At 44.4% G+C, this 22467-nt stretch overlaps 1 protein-coding gene across 1 annotated transcript in view; it reads left to right on the top strand.

Moving 5' to 3' along the window:
- The window catches only part of RNF17 (ring finger protein 17), a 532263-nt gene that overhangs the window by 494389 nt on the left and 15407 nt on the right, over positions 1–22467 (top strand). Inside the window, exons 23-24 of the mRNA XM_073612476.1 lie at positions 15042–15177; positions 18628–18817. Coding sequence (XP_073468577.1) covers positions 15042–15177; positions 18628–18817 — 326 coding nt within the window. The remainder of the gene's footprint in view (positions 1–15041; positions 15178–18627; positions 18818–22467) is intronic.

Here is a 22467-nt window from a genome sequence, read left to right as displayed (position 1 = left end):
TCAATATGGACCAAAATCTCTGAGGAATGTTTCCAACACCTTGTTGAATCTATGCCATGAAGGATTAAGGCAGATCTGAAGGCAAAATGAGGTCCAACCTGGAACTAGCAAGGTGTACCTAATAAAGTGGCCAGTGAGTTTGTGTGTGTTTATATGTATGTGCGTAGATTGCTGTATGTACAACATAGTTGGTTTGATTATTAGTATTTTATATAAAGAAAAAAGCATTTGGTTTTGGGTGTTTGCACTGATAATCGTATATGCAGAGTCAATTGGAGAGCTGCACTTTTCATTGCTTGACTTTTTGTATTTCTGGTTTTGTGAATCACATTTGTTACAGCTAGCTCCTGTGTTAGGGGGAGCGATCAGTGATAGCTGGGATGGAGAAGGGGAAGCACCACTAAGTGCAGCTACACAAAAAGTAAATTTGATTAAAAAAAAGTTAACACTTACAGGGTGTGAAAGGTGTATAGGCATCTCAATACATCTCAAATTGGCAGGTGTCAGCCATGGATCCTCTGTCCTGCAGACACCGCCGGGATGAAGTCCATGATGGATTGCAGTGGGAGGAGTGGACCCTCTGTGATGGCACGGAGTGCATGCCGACCCATGCTAAATTCTGTGGCGGACATGACGTCACACGGTAGAAAGAGAGGAGGCTGGAAATGATGAACACTTGACAGGCTACACACTCGGAGCTCACTGTTCTTTCAAAGGTCTAATTGGGAATTGCAGTCTGCTGCTTTATATAAAGGGCGTGTTGATGGGCGGCACTCGTGAAACTACAAAGCTAGGTGCATCTTTGGTGAAAAAAATGTACAAATCAAGCAGCAGCTGGCAGAACTAAATGGAATTAAACCCATATGTGCCAGGCTACTGGGCAGTGGGTATATTCACACAAAAAAAACTAAATGCACTCGTAAAGGAATATAATTAAAGCGGTGTTCTGCCCCAAATAAAAAATATGGCTTCACACCGGGAACCCAATTACGCGAGGCCCCGCTCCTCTCTCCTACTGGCCCGGCAACAGGGGGAGGAGGAGCCTGGACTCACGGAAGTGGGAACAGGATACCTGTCAAAGACTGGGTGGATTTCTGCTTTAAAGAATGTATGAAAAATACTAAATAAATGGGGCATCTGTTTAACCACTTCCCACCCGGCCTATAGCAAAATAACGGCCAGGCGGTGGTTCAGTTATTCTGACTGGGCATCATATGACGTCCTTCAGCTGGAGGCTCTTTACCACGTGATCAGCCGTGTCCAATTACGGCTGATCACGATGTAAACAGGAAAAGCCGTTGATCGTGTCTGTCAGATTCAAGTAGAGGAGAGCCGATCGGCGGCTCTCCTGACGGGGGGTCTGCGCTGATTGTTTATCAGCACAGCCCACACTGGACCACCAGGGAAGCCGCCAGGACCACCAGGGAAGCCGCCAGGACCACCAGGGAAGGGGGGCAACATGTGAATGGCCAGGTATGTACCCCATGGCCAACCACATGTGCAAATGAATGCCCAATCAGTGCCCACAAATGGGCATTGACTGGTACCATTATGTAACACATTACGTCAGTGATGCCACCTATCCGTGCCCACCTATCAGTACCCATCCGTGTCACCCATCAGGGCCTCCTCATCGGTGCCCATTAGTGCAGCCATATCAGTGCCCGTCATTGAAGAAGAAAACCTACTTGTTTACAAAAATTTTTAACAGAAACAAAGAAAAACTTGTTTTTTTTTTCAAAATTTTCGTTCTTTTTTTATTTGTTGAGCAAAAAATAAAAATCACAGAAGTGATCAAATACCACCAAAAGAAAGCTCTATTTGTGGGAACAAAATGATTAAAAAATTTGTTTGGGTACAGTGTTGTATGACCGCGCAATTGTCATTCAAATTGCTACAGCGCTGAAAATTGGCCTGGGTAGGAAGGTGTCTAAGTGCCTAGTATTGAAGTGGTTAATATATGAATAACTGGGTATATCAAGGAGGTACAACTGAAAATTATCATTCTAAGAAAAAAAAAATATATAAAAGTGAAAATAAATATAAAATTAAAATAAACATAAAAAGATGAAAAATGCAGAGAGATCTCAAACAGAGATGACATAGAACGGTACAGAAACCTAAATGTCTTGGCACAAGAGACAGAAATGATACTATTAAATATGAATATCTAGAAGGGGACACCCTATAATATAAGGTTGATAAATATATTAGCATTCTTATAGAAAAGCACTGGATAAGCATCACTGGTACTTACTATGGCCTCCCCCAGAGGGAAGGAGGAAAAAGAACCATGGTGACCTCAAAGATCCAGAGGGAAGACCTTAAGGGTCCACTGAAAGAGAAAATTAATGACATAAATGATAATGCCCTTAAACTGAATACTTCAAATATTAAACAGATGGATCATAGGGTCTGGCGTGGTAACTGGTACAATAAATATATCTATAGCAAGGTGTGTGTGTTTCGATCTTTTACGCCTGTGACTCCTCCTCACAATCCAGAAACATTAAACTTAATCGGTCCAAACAAAAATCTCTAGATGACTTTACTCACAATCATGACATTGTTATTAAACCTGCCGATAAAGGTGGAGGTATAGTGGTCTAAAATAGACTTCATTATATTAAAGAAGCTAACAGATTGTTATCAGATACCAATACCTATCAAGCATTATTACGGGACACCCGTAACAGAATATTCCCAAGAAGCTCTTACAGAATCTATCATCTCGAGCAGAGGAAGCCTTTCTCTGCAAAAACTTCTATAAAGTTCAATATTTTTATCATCTACTGAACGTGCATAAGGCCCCTTTCACACTGGGGCGGTAGGGGTCGTCGGCAGTAAAACAGCGCTATTTTTAGCGCTGTTTTACCGCGGTATTCGGCCGCTAGCTGTGCGGTTTTAACTCCCTGCTGGCGGCTGAAAAAGGGTTAAAACCCCTCGTATAGCGCGGCTATAGCCGCGGTATAGCTGCGCTGTCCCATTGATTTCAATGGGCAGGAGCGGTGAATTCACCGCTCCAAAGATGCGGCTTGCAGGAGATTTTTTCTTCTCCTGCCAGCGCACCACTTCAGTGTGAAAGCCCTCGGGCTTTCACACTGAACAAACAGCGGAGGCGCTATTTTTAGCGCAATAACGCCTGCAAACCGCCCCAGTGTGAAAGGGGTCTAAAGATCTCACAAATCCGTCAGGCCGCCCTATCGTAGCAGCTATGGAGAGCCACTAGTGGCTTCTCCATCTACATCGACCAGTTCATACAACCTCTAGCCCAAAATGTACCCTCTTACATCAGGGATGGTATCCACCTACTTGACAAACTTGAATCTTATACCTGGGAACCCACATATACAGTATATCAAATCAACCCAGTATAGATTGGTTGATTTAAAAGCAATACACATAAACTTTAACCACTTGCTGCCAAATCAGGTACATGATTGAGTTCAAGTGGTTATACGGTGATGATGCTTGCAGCTACAGGCATCATCCCTGAGTTGTTTTTAACTGGCCAGTGATTATCTTATGTAAAAGCAATACTAATGGCTAATTAGTTGCTGCATTGTTTTTACTGGAGGGGGTCCCATCGTCCTCCAGTGCCTCTCCGGGTTCTCCCATCCTGCCTTTGAGCCGGCCTACAATAGAGGTGACTGGAGATTGGATTGACCTCTTTGGTTTTGGAGACTGGAAGCGACAAGCATTTTTGTCACTTCCAGTTTCCCAGATGTAAACAGCGCATTTTAAGATTTGGAAAGTATCTGATCACATTGATCTTGGTATGATCAGATGCAGAGAAGGCATCTGGCATTGATAGGCAGTGATGGGCACTTATAGGCCGCGCTGACAGGCATCCCTGATGGGCACGGGTTCACATTCCTGGTGAGCTCTAGAGGGTATCCTTGATGGGTTTGCACTGATAATCAATGCGCTGATTATCAGCACAGACCCTCCTCTGTCAGGAGAACTGCTGATCGCACCTTGTCAGCGCGAATAGAGGAAAAGCCGATAAACGGCACTTCCTGGTTACGATGTGACCAGCTGTGATTGGACACAGCTGATCACATGGTAAAGAGCCTACGTCATAGGATTTTTACCAAGATTAGAGATGCAGTGTTTCAGAGCACGCCCTCACGGCTTATCCTGCTAGATGTTGTATGACGCCCAGTCAGGATAATGAGACGACCCTGTGTCCATCGTTTTGCATACGGAGGGCGAGGAGTGGTTAAGAATTGTAGTTTGTCGCCATTCCACGAGCATGCGCCATTTTAATGCATGAAATTTTAGGTATCTATTTACCCGGAGTAACGTCCTATTTTATACTGTACCAAAAAATTGGATTGATGTATATTGTTTTTTTTTTTTGCATTAAAATTAAGTAACCATTTCAGGGGCATGTCCGGATGTAGACCGAAAAGCACGCGTTGCTGAGGAGCTTCGCTAATTCTCTCTCAATCTGCTGCCATCCTACATTACAACTAACTTGGTGAGCCTCCAAACTTTCCCTACCTGTCCCTGGACATCCCCTGCCCCAGCAGAAATTGCAGAGCCCGGCCGGCCGATTGTGTTTCCACCGGGCCGTGGCCGGCTCCACACAGCAGAGACCCGCCGCCATTTTGAGGCCTACGGAGCCTCCGACATCCCTGGGCTTGGGTGCTGCGATCCGCCGAACGAGCGGTGGTTACTCCTCACCCACCTGTGGTGGCTTTTCCTGGGAGGTAGCTGGGCTGTGTGGGAGTCTGGGGGGGGGGCCACCTGAGGATCCTTAGAGGCCGATTCTGGGTGCCCACCGCCATCTTGCAGCCTACCATGCCAGACATATCCTCCACGCTCGGTTGCCGTGCTCCAGCCATCCTATACTCCTTCCCCTGTGCCACCATCCTTGCAGGGGCCGTGTCTTACTGGAGGCCCTGACCCTGTGCAGGCAATTTAACATCACCGCACCTTCCATCCTGCTCCCTGGAGCCTGGTGCCTGCCCACTGACCCCCCAAGACACTCCTTTCATATCAGGTGTACACTTCGAATGGGCCCTCCCAAGACCCGCTACTCGCATTTCGGTCCGAAGGCTTCCCATACCTCTCTGTCGACAACCACCTTGTCCAGGAGGCAGCCAGCTGCTGTGATGGTGGAAAGCACGCAAACAGTTGCAGAGTCAGGGGCTGCGGAAGGCCCCACGGAAGCAGAGATCCTGGCGGCCATTACGGTATGCAAAGAAACTCTGACTGCCAAGATAGACTTCCTAACCGTGGATGTCGGTCTCATCCGTCAAGACATGGATAAATTCCAGTGAGTTGGAGGACAGGGTCTCCACGGTGGAGAATACAGTCCGGTTGGATTCCAAAGAGGTGAGGGCCCTGCAGCTCCAAATGAAAGCGCTCCAGGAGCGAGCCATAGACACTGAGAACCGCCTCAGGCGAAATAACATTTGCATACTTTGTTTACCTGAGAGCGTCAAGGGCCCCAGACCAGCTGAGTTCACTGAACAGTTATTGTCCACCCTGTTTAATCTGGGTAATATGCCACCCACATTTGTAGTGGAAAGAGCCCACAGGGTTCCACCACTCCCTCCAAGACCTGGGGCCCCTGCACGTCCCTTCCTGCTGTGGTTATTAAATTACCGCAATCGAGACCGCATCCTAGCAGCGGCCCAAGCCATGCCTGAAATCAATTATGAAAACACCAGACTGTTCTTTTTTTCCCCCAGATTTCCCTCAAGAGGTGCAGCGGCGCCACAAGTCTTTCACGGATGTGAGACGCCGACTTCGGGAAAAAGGAATATGTTTTGGCCTTCTATACCCCAGCAGGCTGAGGATCACGAATGGTGATAGCACCCGCTTCTGAGGCTGCTGTGGCGTGGTTGGATACCCGCTAGTGTCATATTGCCAACTGGAACTATGATTGACATACAGCACACTGAGACCAGCTAAGTACCTCGTCCTCCTGTAATGACCTACCTTCTGCCCCATGATGACTTCCAGCATCACCCACTATCTGTCCTTGTGCCTTTCTACACTGCTGCACCTCACCATCATCCTAACTCTCTATTTGATACTCTCTGCTGACTAGACTACTGCCTGCTCCTCCTGCCAGAGGAGCTCCAGCAACTACCACTGATTTCTGTCTTTGACCTCTGAACTGTCATTTGTCCCATTTTTCCACCTTGAACCCCCCCCCCCCCCCCCCCCCCCGCCCCCACTCTGGTCCCTGTGAGGACTTCTGCTAATTACGACAGACTCCCCCATTTTTCTTTTTTCGTTTTTTTTTTTATCACCTCGGTCCTTGACGAGACTACTATAATCTGCAATTGCCAGGACCTCCAAGAGAAACTTTCCCCCTTTTTTTTTTTTTTTGTTTTTTTTTTTTCTTTTCTTCAATTTTTGGACACAATACTGCATTGTGAGTTTACAGAACTGTGTATATGGAATTTATTCCTCTTGTGGAACTTTAAATGGAAAAGGCTACTCATGTAGTAATTGTGAGTACAATATTTATTAGAAGGGTGTGAGTATACAAAATTTGTAATGCAAAAAGAACAACAAAAGTAAAATATACAGGATGCATGGACAATGAACATTCAATACAATACACAAGTTACAATCATACTCCGTAGCATGTACAACATATACGGGAAAAGTTAACAAATTAATATGGTGCACTATAATCAACCTCCTACCATACCAACTAAATCAAATTTTATAATCTCTCGTATATAGATTAGGATCTTGATTATACGTGATCGGGAATAGAAACCCTCTAAGTGCTCATTGCAATGTTCCGAAATAAGTATTAAAGTGCTGCAAAAAAATATTCTAAGATTATAAATGTCTTGTCTAAAAAAACACACTGAATATGGGGATCAAACAACCCCAAAATGCACAAGGTTAGCCACAAAAACACACCAATAAACTTATCAAAAAAGAGTATATGATAAGAGCAAAAACAAACAATAGTTCCCCGTAGGGCTGCAACTAACGATTATTTTCATAATCAATTAGTTGGTCGATTGTTTAGATTAATCGGTTAATAACCTTAAAAAAAAAGTGTGGTGTATAATTTAGTTGATATGTAAAGTTTAGAGAAAGGCAATTTATTCTTAAATATCTCTATGCAGTGGTAATTGTAAAACAACCATCTATATGGTTAGGGAGAAAAATATCAAATCCACTCTGAGAATAACAGACAGAAGAGATATACTGTATATACACTATTAGAGGAGATATACTGTATATACTATTAGAGGAGATATACTGTATATACTACTATATCTATATATATACTGTATATACTAAATGTTTTTTGGCCAATTTGTTGTTGGGCAGATTAAAAAACACAAATTGCTGCAAAAACAGTTTTACATGCTTTTCTGCAGCTTCTCCATTGAAGTATATTGAACCAAAAAAGCACCACTTTGCGTTAAAAAAAAAAAAAAAAAGTCCCTGACCCTTTCCAAATACGCAGCCGCTGAAAAAAAGCACTGTAGAACTGTGAAAGTAATATTTACAGTAACGATTATTTGCTCTTTTTGTACTATAAAGGGCTCATTTTATTTTTTTTAACCCTATTATGTTACTGGCCCATTAATCGATTACGAAAATAGTAATCGATTAATCGACAACTAATCGATTATGAAATTAATCGATTAGTTGTTTCAGCCCTAGTTCCCCGCCAGTTTGCACAAGGGATCAGTCCTGCCAGACTGTCCGTTTGCTATAAGTATCCAGCCGACTTTGCTTGCTGTTCCTCTCAGCTTTACCGTTTGTATGATTTTTCACATGAAATAAAAGAAACGCATCATTGCACAATGATATAATAATTAATCCCTTCCCCCCGAGCGTACGCAGATGTGCGGCCTTGGCTTTAGGGGGTTATACCGGGATGATGCCTTTTAGAGTGGGCGATCGACTTTCCAGGGATAACAACCGATATGGTTAAAAGCCACTCGATTGTTATCCCGGAGGAGCGGGAGGGGACGTCCCCCACTTCCCGCCTCTCTGAACGGCCTCCTGTCCCACCGGGAGACACGATCCGCCACTTCCGGCGTCTAGGGACAGACTGGCACAAAGCCGGTAACGGCTTCGTTCCAGTTTCCTGATTGTAAACACAGAAGCGACGTCCCAACATCACTTCCTGTTTACTCGGCTGCCAATGGCGCTAGTTTTAAAAAAATACACAGTATTCAGAATCGCAGAAAACGGCGATCTGAATACTTTAAAGTGCAAAGGAGGGATTGGAGGTCTTTTAGACCCCCGATCCCTCCATAAAGAGTAACTGTCACCACCTATTACTGTCACAAGGGATGTTTACATTCCTTGTGACAGCAATAAAAGTGATCAAAATGTTTTTATTTTTTTTAAACACAATTTAATAATATAAAAATAAGAAAAAAAAATTTTTTTAAACGCCCCTGTCCCCGTGAGCTAGCGCAGCAAAGAACACGCATACGGATGTCGCTCCCGCATATGTAAACGGTGTTCAAATCACACATGTGAGGTATCGCCGCGATCGTCAGAGCGAGGGCAATAATTCTAGCATTAGACCTCCTTTGTAACTCTAACCTGGTAACCGTAAAAAAAATTTAAAGCGTCGCCTATGGAGATTTTTAGGTACTGTAGTTTGTCGCCATTCCACGAGTGCGTGCAATTATAAAGCGTGACATGTTGGGTATCCATTTACTCAGTGTATACTTTCACAGTATACAAAAAAATTGGGCTAACTTTACTGTTTCGTTTTTTTAAAATTCATGAAAGTGTCCCTTTTCCCAAAAAGTTGCATTTAAAACACCGCTGCACAAATATCGTGTGACATAAATTATTGCAACAATCGCCATTTTTTTCTCTCGATTCTCTGCTAAAAAAATATATATAATGTTTGGGGGCTCTAAGTAATTTTTTAGCAAAAAATACAGATTTTAACTTGTAAACACTAAATGTCAGAAATAGGCTTAGTCATGAAAGGGTTAAACAAAGGGTCTGAATTGTAAGCCGAAACCACTCACATTTGTGTAGTTAACCAGCGCTTATTGCAAAACGGTCAGATGTTTTTGAGATGACACTCCTCGCACCGCATCTGCTGTGCTGACAACCATACACAATAGAGGTCGTCACTGGCTCCTCCCGACGCATTGCCTCACATGTCACGTGAATTTAAAAAAAAAAAAAAAAGTAGAGGAACGTATGTGATTGAGGGGAATTTGTAATGTAATACCCTATTATGTAAGACACCCGGGATGCCCACCCAATCCACGGCCTCTTTAATGCAGCTCGTATGTGACCAGTAACATGGGTTTCAGTTAGAACTAACACATTTGCTTTCTGTGATTTTAAATATGTAAGGGCCGCAGTGCGTTTGATTTTATCTCTCAGTTCCCTCACATTCCAAGTCAGGAATTTAATCGTCATCTAATCATTCGGTGGGAAATCATGAAGCAGATCACCAGGGCCAAAATAACTAAAAATATTGCACCTCCACATTTTTGTAGCATGCCTCTCATTGTACATATAATAACCATACCTATGCATGTGTGCATCTGGTATACAAATCCAACATTTATATAGACAATTTTTGGTTCAAAACTCAGGCCTTGTACACGGGTAACATCCCTCCCAGCTCCGCACCTCCCCAACATGGCGAGAGCATCCAATACTCTAAACAAATTGACTATATTACCAACATCCAGCATGAAAACCTGGCTGGAGGTGCATGACTTAATACTAATACTTGGTACATTTCATCTAGTAACCTTAGTCCTATGGGGACGATTGTTCACTGAACAGAGTGTGGTAGAGCGATATAGGGAAACTCTTGCATCCTCTTGCTTATATAGGAGTTGTCCTCTGCTCTCTGGCATCTGAATCTCAGAGTTTGAATAGCTCTACAGGATATCCGTGATCAGGAATAGAAAAATAAAAAATACAATAGAGGAGAAAAAAGGAAAAATGAGGGTGAGAAAAAAAGGGGGGGGGAGATAAAGAAAAACAGCCCCCAAACAATCTCGCTCCCCTCACCAAACCCAGCATAGGATGTAGCATATACATTTCTCCAGCCTTGTGAGGCTACACAGCCCGTGTAATCTCATAAGTCCCGGCTGGTGTGGTTCTTTTGATTTTTTTCCCAGCATCTGGGTGCAAAGACATACAGCATGCTAAGCTTGTGTAAGGTACAAAAGTCAACCTGGGTTCCTATGCAGTAAGGGGAGCGAGCAAACGTACTTACAGTGGCAGTTTTCCGGTATACCAACTAGGTCAGTATGTCTCGGCGATCCAGCCATGTCATTCCCGCTGCGGGGTCTCAAAAAAATTGCACCCGATCATCTTCTTCCACCCTGAGCCTAGCTGGAAAGAGCATGGCATATTTAAGGTGCAGTACCCTTAGGCGACGCTTGACATCCTGGAATTGTGATCTCTTCCGCTGCACCTCACTTGAGAAATCTGGATATACTGCTACGTGGCCATTTTCTATCTGTGTGTTTCCTCTCTCTCTTGTAAGTCGCATAATCTTATCCCGGTCCTTAAAATTCAGAAACTTAGCAATGAGAGTGCAGGGAGGTGCACCTGTAGGTGGGGGCTTAGCTGGTATACTATGCGCCCTTGACACCGCAAGCATCATTGAAAAAGCCTCCCGGCCGTATGTGGCAATGAGGAGATTCTTCAGATATTCTGCTGGATCTTTACCTTCAGCCCTTTCAGGCAGGCCAATAAATCTGAGGTTGCATCTGCGAATCCTGTTCTCCATGTCATCCTGATGAGGATGGAGCTGCTGGGTATGTCGCTTTATGTCCTCAGTAGTGTGCTGTAGTGTAAGTCTAGGATGTCCTCCACAGTGCTTATGCGGGCTTCAGTTTCAGTGACCCTGTCTTTCACTTTAGACCGATCTTGTCTCAGGAGTGAGATGTCGATTTTAACCTAATCAATCTTAGTCGTGAGAGTGGTTTGAAGCACTGCTATTGCATCCAGTATTCTGGCTGTGTCAGCATTCTGACGGTCTTCTCCTGAACATGTGGCGGCGCCATCTTTGGCCTGTCCATCCCCTCCATCATGCCGATATTTAGCAAGCTTGTCTTTTTTTCGGTAGTGACATAGCGGATCCCGATCCCGGGTTGAAGCAGTGTCTGTAAAGAGCTCTTGTATATCAAAATCTGCAGTCAGGCTGGGATACAGGATTTCGGCAAGAGGAGCTCCCGCTATCTGCGTCCTACACCATCGCTTGCCAGGCCACACCCCCACTCCTCCCTCTCCTTTTAGATACCCTGAATGCCGCTGTGCTCTCTGGAAGTCTCCCATAATCTATGAATGAGGCAGACATTAGTGGTCATACCCAAGCCAGGCAAGAATCCGTTGCTACCCGACTCGTATAGGCCCATTTCACTTATAAACTTAGACATTAAACTACTAGTTAGGGTTCTAGCCATGCGATTGGCAGGAGTTATCTCAGGTTTGGTGCATTTGGATCAGTCCGGTTTTATACCGGCTAGGTCTACTGCGCTCAACATACGTCATTTATTTCTAAATATCCAGTTACCGGTGAAAATTCCTGGCAATAGGGCGGTGTTCTCCCTTGATGCTGCCAAATCTTTTGACAGAGTCGAGTTGAAGTACCTCTGGGCAGTGTTGAGAAAATTCAGAGTTGGAAAGTCTTTTTTCTTGTCTGGGTGCAGCTACTGTATATGGCTCCTTGATCCAGAATACGAATCAATGGGATCTTGTCGGGGGTGTTTCCTTTGCATAGGGGTACTACTAGGCAGGAGTGTCCACTTTCGCCCCTGCTTTTTGCCTTGGCATTGGAACCACTGACAGCTATGGTCAGGACCTCTCCGGACATTGTGGAGTTTTGTCGGGGGAGAGGGAGGACAAAATCTCCCTCTATGCCAATGACACTTTGATATAGCTGGGGGATACGGTTGGTTCATCAGAAGCTGATATGCGACTCATAGAAAGGTTTGGCCAATATTCTGGATTTACCATCAACTGACATAACTCTTCCCCCTTATTACTAGACCCCCCAGAATCTTCCTTACCAGACTCGGCGACTCTGGTGGAAGTAGTTCACTCCTTTAGATATCTGGGAATGGAGGTGACTGGGGACCCTAAAAACAATATCCCTTTAAATCTGAAACCTATTCTACAAAAATGTAAGCTTAAATGCCCCAGCAGGGCCAATCACATTAAAATGGTGTGGGCACCACAGCTGCTGTATGTTCTTCACAACGCACTCGTTTGGATACCTGGCTATTGGTTTGCTCGTATAGAGTCCCAGTATAGAGCATTAATATATTAATATGTACCTGCAGCTGTGAAACACCTTGCGAATCCAGAGTAGATGCTCTGTCATGCACCTTGATAATTCTGACTTACTTCCCTCTATAACAACACTGTAGATAAGAAGGGAATTATCTCTCATAGATTTTATATATATATATATATCTGCCTGCTAGCCCATATCCAAGCTCCAGATCTGCTGTAGGGAGAAGTGGCAAACAGATGTTGGCCCTATAGATGGGGATAGCTGGGAACAGATTTTGGCGAATAGCCCCCTAGTTTCTGTCTCTGCGGCTCAAAAGTTGTCACACTTATTTAGTCTCCACTGGGTGTATAGGACCCCAGTACAACTATATAAATGGGGAAGGAGAGACTCCCCCTTGTGCCTGAAGTGTCGGTTATATCAGGGTACAGTACTCTGATTCATCTACTCTGGAAATGCCCTAAATTGGTGCGCTACTGGAACGAGGTTCATCATTTCCAGTTGCCAGTGGATCCAATTACTTGATTACTTGTCTATTGGGTGCTCTTGTGGAAGAATTCTACCCTCCCTCTACTCATGTCGCTTTAACTAGACTGCTTTATCTTGCTAGAAAATAGTTTACAAGGTTTTTGTTTTTTTTTTATAGCTTGGATTGGTTTAAAATACAGATTTGGTACTCCAACTTGATTGGATGCTACTTGGGCTCTCCCAGTTTGTCCAGATCTTCTGTCCATTTTGCCACCTTGCTTTACCTTTAAGCCCAAGTTCTGAGAGACAGTGGCATCTCTAAAAGCTATGAAGTCTGTTTTTTGCAAGGTCTTTCACAATATGTAGTAGGCATACTTCACTTGGTGCGAGGAACAGGGCCTTCACCCCAGGAATTTCCCTATGAGATGAATCCTTGCCTTTTTTCAGCTGTGCTTGGACAAGCAGTTGGCCCTCTGCACTATCAAAGGTCAGGTCTGCCTCTTCTTTTGTTATCTTGTTCTAGGAGAATCATTTGCTTCCCATTTCTTCATTAAGACCATTGTTCAGGGTGACTCTGATGTGATTCTGTTTGCTTCCTTGTGACTCTGTGGGAACTGAATTTGTTCTCTTGGCACTTCACCAACCACCCTTGAACCTGTCAGAGACATTTGTCTCTCCATTCTTAATCTTATCTTGTGAGATAAGTGTCTGTGCTGGCTGTCCTATCCTGTAAAAAAACCCTTTCTGATCTTACACAGGGAGAAGGTGGTGTTGAAGCGCAGAACTTCCTACCTAAAATAGTTGCAGCTTCCTGTTTTTGTTAGTGTATTTGTTTGTTGCCATCCCTTAGTTGGACTGCCTTTAAACAATACTGAAGGTGAAAACTTCCTGTGTGTCTCAGTGGAAGAGAAGGAAAAAAATATTTTTGTTATTGCCCAATTACTAATTCTTTTTTTTGAAGGACAATGCTACTGCTTTCTGCAAAATGAGGTATGGGTTATCCTGGGCTAGATTTATAATGGTTATGAAGCTTAAACATGTTTTCCTTTAATGCATCCCTTGCATTAAAGGAGAAGTTCACCTTCAAAACATGTTTCATGTTCCACCCATATTCCCCCACACCTGCTGTCACAATTAAAAAAATAGTGTGGCCGTGTGCGGCTCCGTCCATACAGCCACGTCATTCATTCAGAGTTCTGTAAATAAAAGAATTACAATTACTGACGTCCACTGCAGTCGATGGCTTATAATTCTCAATGAACTGTGAGGGCACCAATGAGCGCTCTCATCGTTTATTGACACTTCCTGCAATTCTGTAACTGCCTAACCATACAGGGTATGGGCAGACCATGTACTGAGAGTCTACATGATCCTGGCATTGCACCCGTGATCTGCTAGTCGCGGATTAAATGCTTTACAGGCTCCAGTGTTAAACAAAATGTGCATTTTTTTATCTGCAAAGAGATGTGCATTTATTATTTTTTTCATAAAAGATGAACTTATCCTTTGTTTAGGCATTAGTATCCCCCCCTCACCTCTCCTTTTACTTACCTGAGCCCTCATTCGATCCAGCTCTGTGCTCCTCTGCAGCCCTTTTCTCCCCTCACTTCCTGGTCTCTCAGGCTATGCGAAGGACAAAGTCTCCCTCTAATGTCACACAAATCCGGGGGGCAGGGCCGAGTCCTGTCTGTGTCAATAGAATCAGACAGTGAGGCTCAGGAATGAGCTCCCACGAGTGCCCCCATCAAAAGATGCTTTCGATGGGGGCACTTGATGGAGGGGAGGTGCCAGGAGCGCCGACAGGGAACCCCAGAAGAGGTGGTAAGCATAAACCTGTTTATTTTTATTAAAAAAAGTTTACAATCACTTTTTTTTTTTTTTTTTTTTTTTGTTTGTTGCAACTATCCAGGCCTCCAATTAAAGGTTTTACGGTGAGTACAAAAATACTATTTTTTTTTTTTTTTAAACTGACTGGAGTTTAGTTTTAAGTGTTACAAATAGGCATGTGAACTTATACTTCAGAGTAAGAAAAATACAAGAATATGAAGTTCATTTCAAGGTAACTTTTCCAGATTAATGTTCAAATTTTATACAGTCTCAGCAGTGTGAGTTCCAACTAAATTACTTGCATCGTACAAAAATATACAGAAGGTATACCAATTATAATGCAGTATTGGGGTATAATCCTCTACAGAACTAGTGCATCAGTGAATAGCAATATTTATGACCCACAAATTGATGCCATTTCCAGAAACTATAAAAATGTTGCAGTCTGGTTAACACCTCAAGACACTTAATTCATTCTTTGTATTGTTTGTGCTTTTTTACTTCTCAACAGAAATGCCATGTCTCGCCATGTACAATGACAATATGTTACACAGAGCAAAGTTAGTGTCTGTTAAAAGTTATGATCCTGTGGCCTTGGTTGTGGAATTTGTTGACTATGGATCAACAGCAGTGCTTGAAACCTGCAGGTAAGAAATTAAAAGATTTTAAATATTGAAATGTCTTTTTGTCTTACCAACATTAGGAAATGTTTAGTGCATTTTCAAAGAGTTAATGCAAAGTTATTAAAGCTGATATCCTGTGGCATCAGTAGGGGGGTGCGGGCCGCACCTGGATGACACCCGTCAGAGGGTTGACAACTGTGGACAGCGACACCGCACGATCCACACCCCTACACAACACTGATCTTTGTCTAGCCGGCTGTGTCCCTCAACGGAGTGGACCGAAGCCGCCTCCCCTACACAGGAGGAGGGAGTCCGAAGGACACACTGCGCTGTTCTGAGGTCTGTACAGTTTATTGTAATGAAGATGGACATAAGGGGAGGGGGGTCTATACTGATAAAAGGGGTGTGTCTACATTTGATAGAGGGGGGTCTGCATTGGTAGAGAGGGGTCTGAACTGGGGGGGGGGGTTGTATGTACTTAGTGGAGGGGTCTGTACTGGAGGAGGGGGATCTGTACTTAGTGGGGGTGGTTGGTCTATACTGAGAGAGGGGTGGTCTGTAGTTAGTGGAGGGGGTCTGTACTGAGGGAGGACTATAGTTGGTGGAGGGGGGGGTGACACCAATTTTTTCCCTCACCGGGTGACACTAACCCTAGTGACGCCACTGCCTTTTTTTTTCTGCATGGACAAAAAATCAATGAGGAACTAATTTATGAGTTCATAGCAGAGATTTTTGTTGTGCAAAATGCATTTCCTGAATACATAGGGTATCTGATCTTTGGGATATTGCATCTTTCTATAGCATTGTCCTTTTAAATGGGCTATTAAGCCCAAGCCCTTTAGCCAGGGGCGGCCCATCCAGGTGCACGGGCGCCGCCCCCTCTCTCCAGCCACCCCCTGAATGTAGAATGGATAGATTCATGCATTGCATGAATCTATCCATGGCCGCCCCCACCCCCTATTCAGGCGTTCGGCCCCTTTTAGGATGCCAGGCGCCTGAATTACAGTAGCAGGGTTTTATTTTATTTATTTTTTTGCACCTGATTAGAGCCATAGGCTCTAATAGGCTTCAAAAAAGGTGGACTCGGAGCACTGCGCTCGGAGCCCACCCAGATGTGTTAGAAAAGCGAATTAATATTTGCTTTTCTAATACTGAATTACCTCTCCGCCAATCAGGTAGCACGGGTCTGATACCCGTCACCTGATTGGCTGAAAGAACAGACGCTGCTATTGGAAGCCTAGCAGGAAGACACACACAGAAGACACAGCTCATCGCTGCCTGACCTGCCACCAAAATGGGGTAAGTGCCGGGCAAGCAGGGGTCACAGTGGCTGCATTTGATGGGGCACAATAGCGGCTTTTGATGGGCACAGTGGCGGCATTTGATGTGGCAGCCGCCACTGCCTTCAGCATTGATAGTAATATAGTAGCCATATTGTGAGAGAGAGAAAGCTGTCTGCATAATTTGGAAAAGGACCACACAAACCATTGCATCAATATCAAATTTCGCTCTATAAACAGATGGAAAGTAGAAGATAGAGAGTTCCTCAACAAATTAGTACTTTTATAGAAAACATAGCAAAAACAAACCGCAAAAGTAACAACCAAAGTGGTGTGTGTGGCACACATTAACAACAGGGTAAGTGGTAGAGATTAACTGCACTCCTCGGGGGAGGAAGACAGATGACTAAACAAATTTCTGCCTGTGTAGTCAAGATTTACACCTCAGTTCCCTATGAGTGATATCTAAGTGTTACTCATGGTACTCCAATATTCAGAGATTATTTGTGATAGTTTTTGATGTGGAGTAGCAGGTGGAGAAGTAGAAATAAAACCCCAGTTGTGAAGCTGCTTGAACCCTTCCTTTGAGATGTGGATTGTTACAAATTCACTTTAATACGTCACAAGGAGTTTGGTTGGAAAGCCCCACTTGTATGATAGATTGTGTTCCCTGAGAACCGCAGTGTATGGCACAAATTCCTTTTGTATATGAGCTGTAGTTGCTGAGATGTCATTGTAGAAAGAGATATTGGTATACGGGTCAGGGAGCATATGTGTAGCGCTGGCCGCATGTATGAGTTGATCCTTAACTTTAAAAAATATATATATATTTATGCTTGTACATCAGTAGAAACAGCAGGTGGTAGGTGCTTGGGTTTCTGGAACCTATGTGCACGATTGATGATCGCTTCCTGCAGGGAGAGGTCATGGAGGAGCTTAGAGTTGTTGTAGGTAAGGATCTAATTTGTTGGGCTTAACCGACTCTGGGTTGCCCCTACACTTTATGTTCCTCGAGCAATCTTCCAGATCAGTGATTTTAAGCTAAAGTTGTTGAAGCTCTTCTACCTGATCTTCTTGGACATCAACTACTTCATTGTGCTCCCTTCGCTACCTCCCCCATTTGTTTTTCTAAATGGTCAGTACATTTCTCCAGATCTTCTAGTCTTGTGTGGATGTGTAAGATAGATGCCCACAGCTCCTGATGTAAGCTTTACTGTAGCATGACTATCAGTGTGTGGTCAGATGCTGGAAATGCCGTCAGAAGTCTATCAGATCTCCCTCGGAGTGTGTGCTTGGCTTTTTGGCAGTAGGAGGTTTATTATCCGAGAGTGTGTTGGTGACAGTGGAGCTCTCTTGCCTCTCTGCTGAAGTGTATGCGAGGTGAAAGGGACATCCTTGGTGGATTCCTCCATGTCTGAGAGGCAGTTGGTGTAAGAGGTGGCCAGTGTTGCTTGCAGAAATTGTGAGCAAGTCCTGCGGCCAGCGCCATCTTGGGCGGTGCGGAGTGGCAGTTGCATGAAAAAAGTCTGTGAGTCGGCTCGGCCCCTGAACCTGATTCTTCTTTCTGGAGATTGTCCAGTAAACATTACAAGAGAAAGCCTGAATGAAGGGGAAACTGGTGGGCTGTGCTGCTTCTGGTTGCTGTTATACCCCCGAGGAGAACAGTGCCTGGAGATCAAGTGGCTTTCTCTCACTGTGGCTAGGTTACACCCCCAGACCAACTGTTTTTTGTTCTGGTTGTGAGATGGGAAGTGTCTGCCTTACAGCTGGAAACAAGCACTGTGTGCTGTATGTAGCTGAAGCTACCTACAGTTCATACTGTGTTTAGACCCATTGCAGCAGTTACTGAAGAAAATAGTTCATTTGGACCAGCTTGCTCCAAACAAGCTCTCTAAAGTAACAAAAAACATTGATATCCACTTTAATAAATGTTTAGGTCATTTTTGCATTGCTTATGATTATAAATATAACAAGCTGTAGAATAGATAAGTTACTAGAAGGAGCATGCAATCGTTTAACCTCCCTTCTTTGGTGCTGGTACACTTATATCTGTGCAATGAATAAATTGTTTATTCATTGTTTTGATTAGTTTGTATGCTTATCACAAAACGTATCCTCTTTGTGCCATGTTTAGGTTTTAAATGGGACTAATGATTTGGCCTTGATTTCTGTAGTAACTAAATATGTGCTATAGCTTGTTTCAGCTTCCTCCATGCCTTATTCAGTACCCTGCAAAAGCAATAAAAGTGAAACTGGCTGGATTTAGGCCACCTAAAGAAGACTTCGAACGACATAGACTTCCTTACGAAATGCAATGGAGCTTTAAAGCAATGTTTGAAATGATGGAGTTAGTGCAAGGAAGAACACTCTTTGCTGAATTTCAGGTAAGAAGTTAATTGCTTGGTGGTAATAGTGTAATATTGGTCACACGTTAAATTAGAACTATCATTTATTTTTGGTGTTGTATATGTAACTCCCCAGGGGATACTTTCTGGTTGATGGCCCCATTATCCCTTAAACACCCCTCTATAGCTGGCTTTAGCTCTATCTCCTTTTGAAGTCCAAATCTTGGGTATTCTCTTGGGATATGGTAAAGCAAGCACAGCCCTGCCTCTCCTGTATTAGTAATCCTTACATCCATCTCTTTTCTTGAGATATTGTTGGAGAGATAGGGGGCCTCTCTGACCAACCATGCTGCTTTTAGAAAGTAAGGAACTTATTTGAATTGGACTAAGTGCTTAACCCTTTCATGACTAATGCCGCGTACACACGATCGGAAATGCCGCCAGCAAAACTGAGATTTTTGTCGGAAAATGCGACCGTGCGTATGCTACATCGGACTTTTGCTGGCAGAATTCCAGCCAGCAAAAGATTGCGAGCATGTTCCCTATTTTTCGGTTGGGAAAAGTTCCTATCCGAAAATGTGATCGTCTGTATGCAATTTGGACGCGCAAAAATCACGCATGCTCGGAAGCATTGAACTTCATTTTCTCGGCTCATCGTAGTGTTGTAAGTCACCACGTTCTTGACAGTCGAAAGTTCAGAGAACTTTTGTGTGACCGTGTGCATGCAAGGCAAGCTTGAGCGGAATTTCGTCGGAAAAACCATCCAAGTTTTTTCTGATGGAATTTCTGATCGTGTGTATGGGGCATTAGCCTATTTTTGACATATGTTGCTTACAGGTTAAAATCTGTATTTTTTGCTAGAAAATTACTTCCTTAAAATCAGGGGAAAATAGTGGGTGCGTGTTATACGCCGATCCCCGCTAATTGTGATCTATCGGCGTCGGCCGCCGACATTCACATAGCGTGTCGTTTTAAATATGGCGCCACGGAGTTCGGAGGGACTCGGCGGAGCTGAACGAGCGCCGCCGAAATCACAGTGACTGCTCGGAGCCGAGATGCACATAGTCGAGTGTATTTGGCTCTTTCCGGCGCCGCTCACAGTCACGCCCAGCGAGTGAGCGGCGCTGGAAAGAGCCAAATACACTCTCGGCGACGTTCGGTCAGCTCCGCCGAGTCCCTCCGAACTCCGCGGCGCCATATTTAAAACTACATGAAGCTATGTATATGTCGGCGGCGGCAGTAAGCATGGACACTGGGGGCAAGGCTGCACTGACTACTGGGGCAAAGCTGCACTGACAAGGCTGCACTGGGGCAAAGCTGCACTGACAAGACTGCACTGGGGCAAAGCTGCACTGACAAGACTGCACTGGGGCAAAGCTGCACTGACAAGGCTGCAATGACACAAGGCTGCAGATGAACACTGATGAGGCTGCATTGATGGGCATTTTAATGTAAGTTTTTTTTCCTTAAACTTCCCTCCTAAAAGTTTTTTTCCTTAAAATTCTCTCCTAAACTTGGGGTGCGTGTTATACGCCGATAAATACAGTATATATAATATATATATATATATATATATATATATATACAGTGGGGACAGAAAGTATTCAGACCCCCTTAAATTTTTCACTCTGTTATATTGCAGCCATTTGCTAAAATCATTTAAGTTCTTTTTTTTTCCTCATTAATGTACACACAGCACCCCATATTGACAGAAAAACACAAATTGTTGACTTTTTGCAGAATTATTAAAATTAAAAAAGAAAAACTGAAATTTTATCACATGGTCCTAAGTATTCAGACCCTTTGCTCAGTATTTAGTAGAAGCACCCTTTTGATCTAATACAGCCATGAGTCTTTTTGAGAAAGATGCAACAAGTTTTTCACACCTGTATTTGGGGATCCTCTGCCATTCCTCCTTGCAGATTCTCTCCAGTTCTTTCAGGTTGGATGGTAAACGTTGGTGGAAAGCCATTTTTAGGTCTCTCCAGAGATGCTCAACTGGGTTTAAGTCAGGGCTCTGGCTGGGCCATTCAAGAACCGTCACGGAGTTGTTGTGAAGCCACTCCATTATTTTAGCTGTGTGCTTAGGGTCATTGTCTTGTTGGAAGTTAAACCTTCGGCCCAGTCTGAGGTCCTGAGCACAATGGAGAAGGTTTTCGTCCAGGATATCCCTGTACTAGGCCGCATTCATCTTTCCCTCAATTGCAACCAGTTTTCCTGTCCCTACAGCTGAAAAACACCCCCACAGCATGATGCTGCCACCACCATGCTTCACTGTTGGGACTGTATTGGACAGGTGATGAGCAGTGCCTGGTTTTCTCCACACATACCGCTTAGAATTAAGGCCAAAAAGTTCTATCTTGGTCTCATCAAACCAGAGAATCTTATTTCTCACCATCTTGGAGTCCTTCAGGTGTTTTTTTTTAAAGCAAACTCCATGCGGGCTTTCATGTGCCTTGCACTGAGGAGAGGCTTCCATCGGGCCACTCTGCTATAAAGCCCCGACTGGTGGAGGGCTGCAGTGATGGTTGACTTTCTACAACTTTCTCCCTTCTCCCGACTGCATCTCTGGAGCTCAGCCACAGTGATCTTTGGGTTCTTCTATACCTCTCTCACCAAGGCTCTTCTCCCCCGATAGCTCAGTTTGGCCGGACAGCCAGCTCTGGGAAGGGTTCTGGTCGTCCCAAACATCTTCCATTTAAGGATTATGGAGGCCACTGTGCTTTTAGGAACCTTAAGTGCAGCAGTTCCTTTAACCTCATGATTCTCATTTGCTCTGACATGCACTGTGAGCTGTAAGGTCTTAAATAGACAGGTGTGTGGCTTTCCTAATCAAGTATAATCAAACGAGGGGGGCGTGGCTTGGAGTCCATTAGAGCGGCTGCTTGATCTCACAGCTCCGGCTGTATACATCCTATACATCCATCCTGCAGGCATCCTGGCTCCAATCTTTTTCAAAAAGGCACCAAAATACTCCTGGGGACGGTGGGCACCCGATCCAGGAATGATGGTGAATAATACGGGCCACCTACGCCCCAATCTGCGGCGGAACAACTGGCCCGGTTCAGGAGGCAAGATGGCGCCGATCCCTCAGCCATGCACGAGACCACGCTGCAGTCTGCTTCACATACAGCACAGAACTTGTCTCAGGGGGTGAGTGACTCTATGCCTGCTGTCTTTCACACCCAGGCAGCACACTCAGAATCCCTAGACTCCCCGGTCTGCTTAGAAGACTCTGTATCCTCAACCCCTCCATTGCTGAGCCTACACTGGCAGAAATTATGCTAGCTATACAGGACTGTATGTCTTCCCTCACTGTACAAATGGAAACCACCCATATTGATTTCTCACATCTGAAACAAGATGTTCAGACCTTACGGGAAAGAACGGGAGAGGTGGAGGGACGCGTTAGCTCCCTGGAAGACACAGTTCACCCTTTATCTGCGACCGTTCGTACAGCCACGAACAAATTGGAAGCCCTTAGAACCAAGTTGGACGATTTGGAGAATCGTTCCGGCCGGAACAATCTTCGTTTTGTGGGGTTTCCGAAATGCTCAGAGGGTTCCAGGACTGAACGTTTTTTACATAAATGGCTGCGTGGTGAGTTGGGGGTAGAGGAATTTTACAAAACCTTTGAAATTGAGCGGGCACATCACACCCGTCCCCCACAACCTGGGGCCCCCCCAAGA

Source organism: Aquarana catesbeiana, linkage group LG02 (assembly GCF_042186555.1).
Source record: "Aquarana catesbeiana isolate 2022-GZ linkage group LG02, ASM4218655v1, whole genome shotgun sequence".
Classification (NCBI taxonomy): domain Eukaryota; kingdom Metazoa; phylum Chordata; class Amphibia; order Anura; family Ranidae; genus Aquarana; species Aquarana catesbeiana.
Note: the sequence above shows the minus strand (reverse complement) of the source record. Positions and strands in the feature narration are given on the sequence as shown.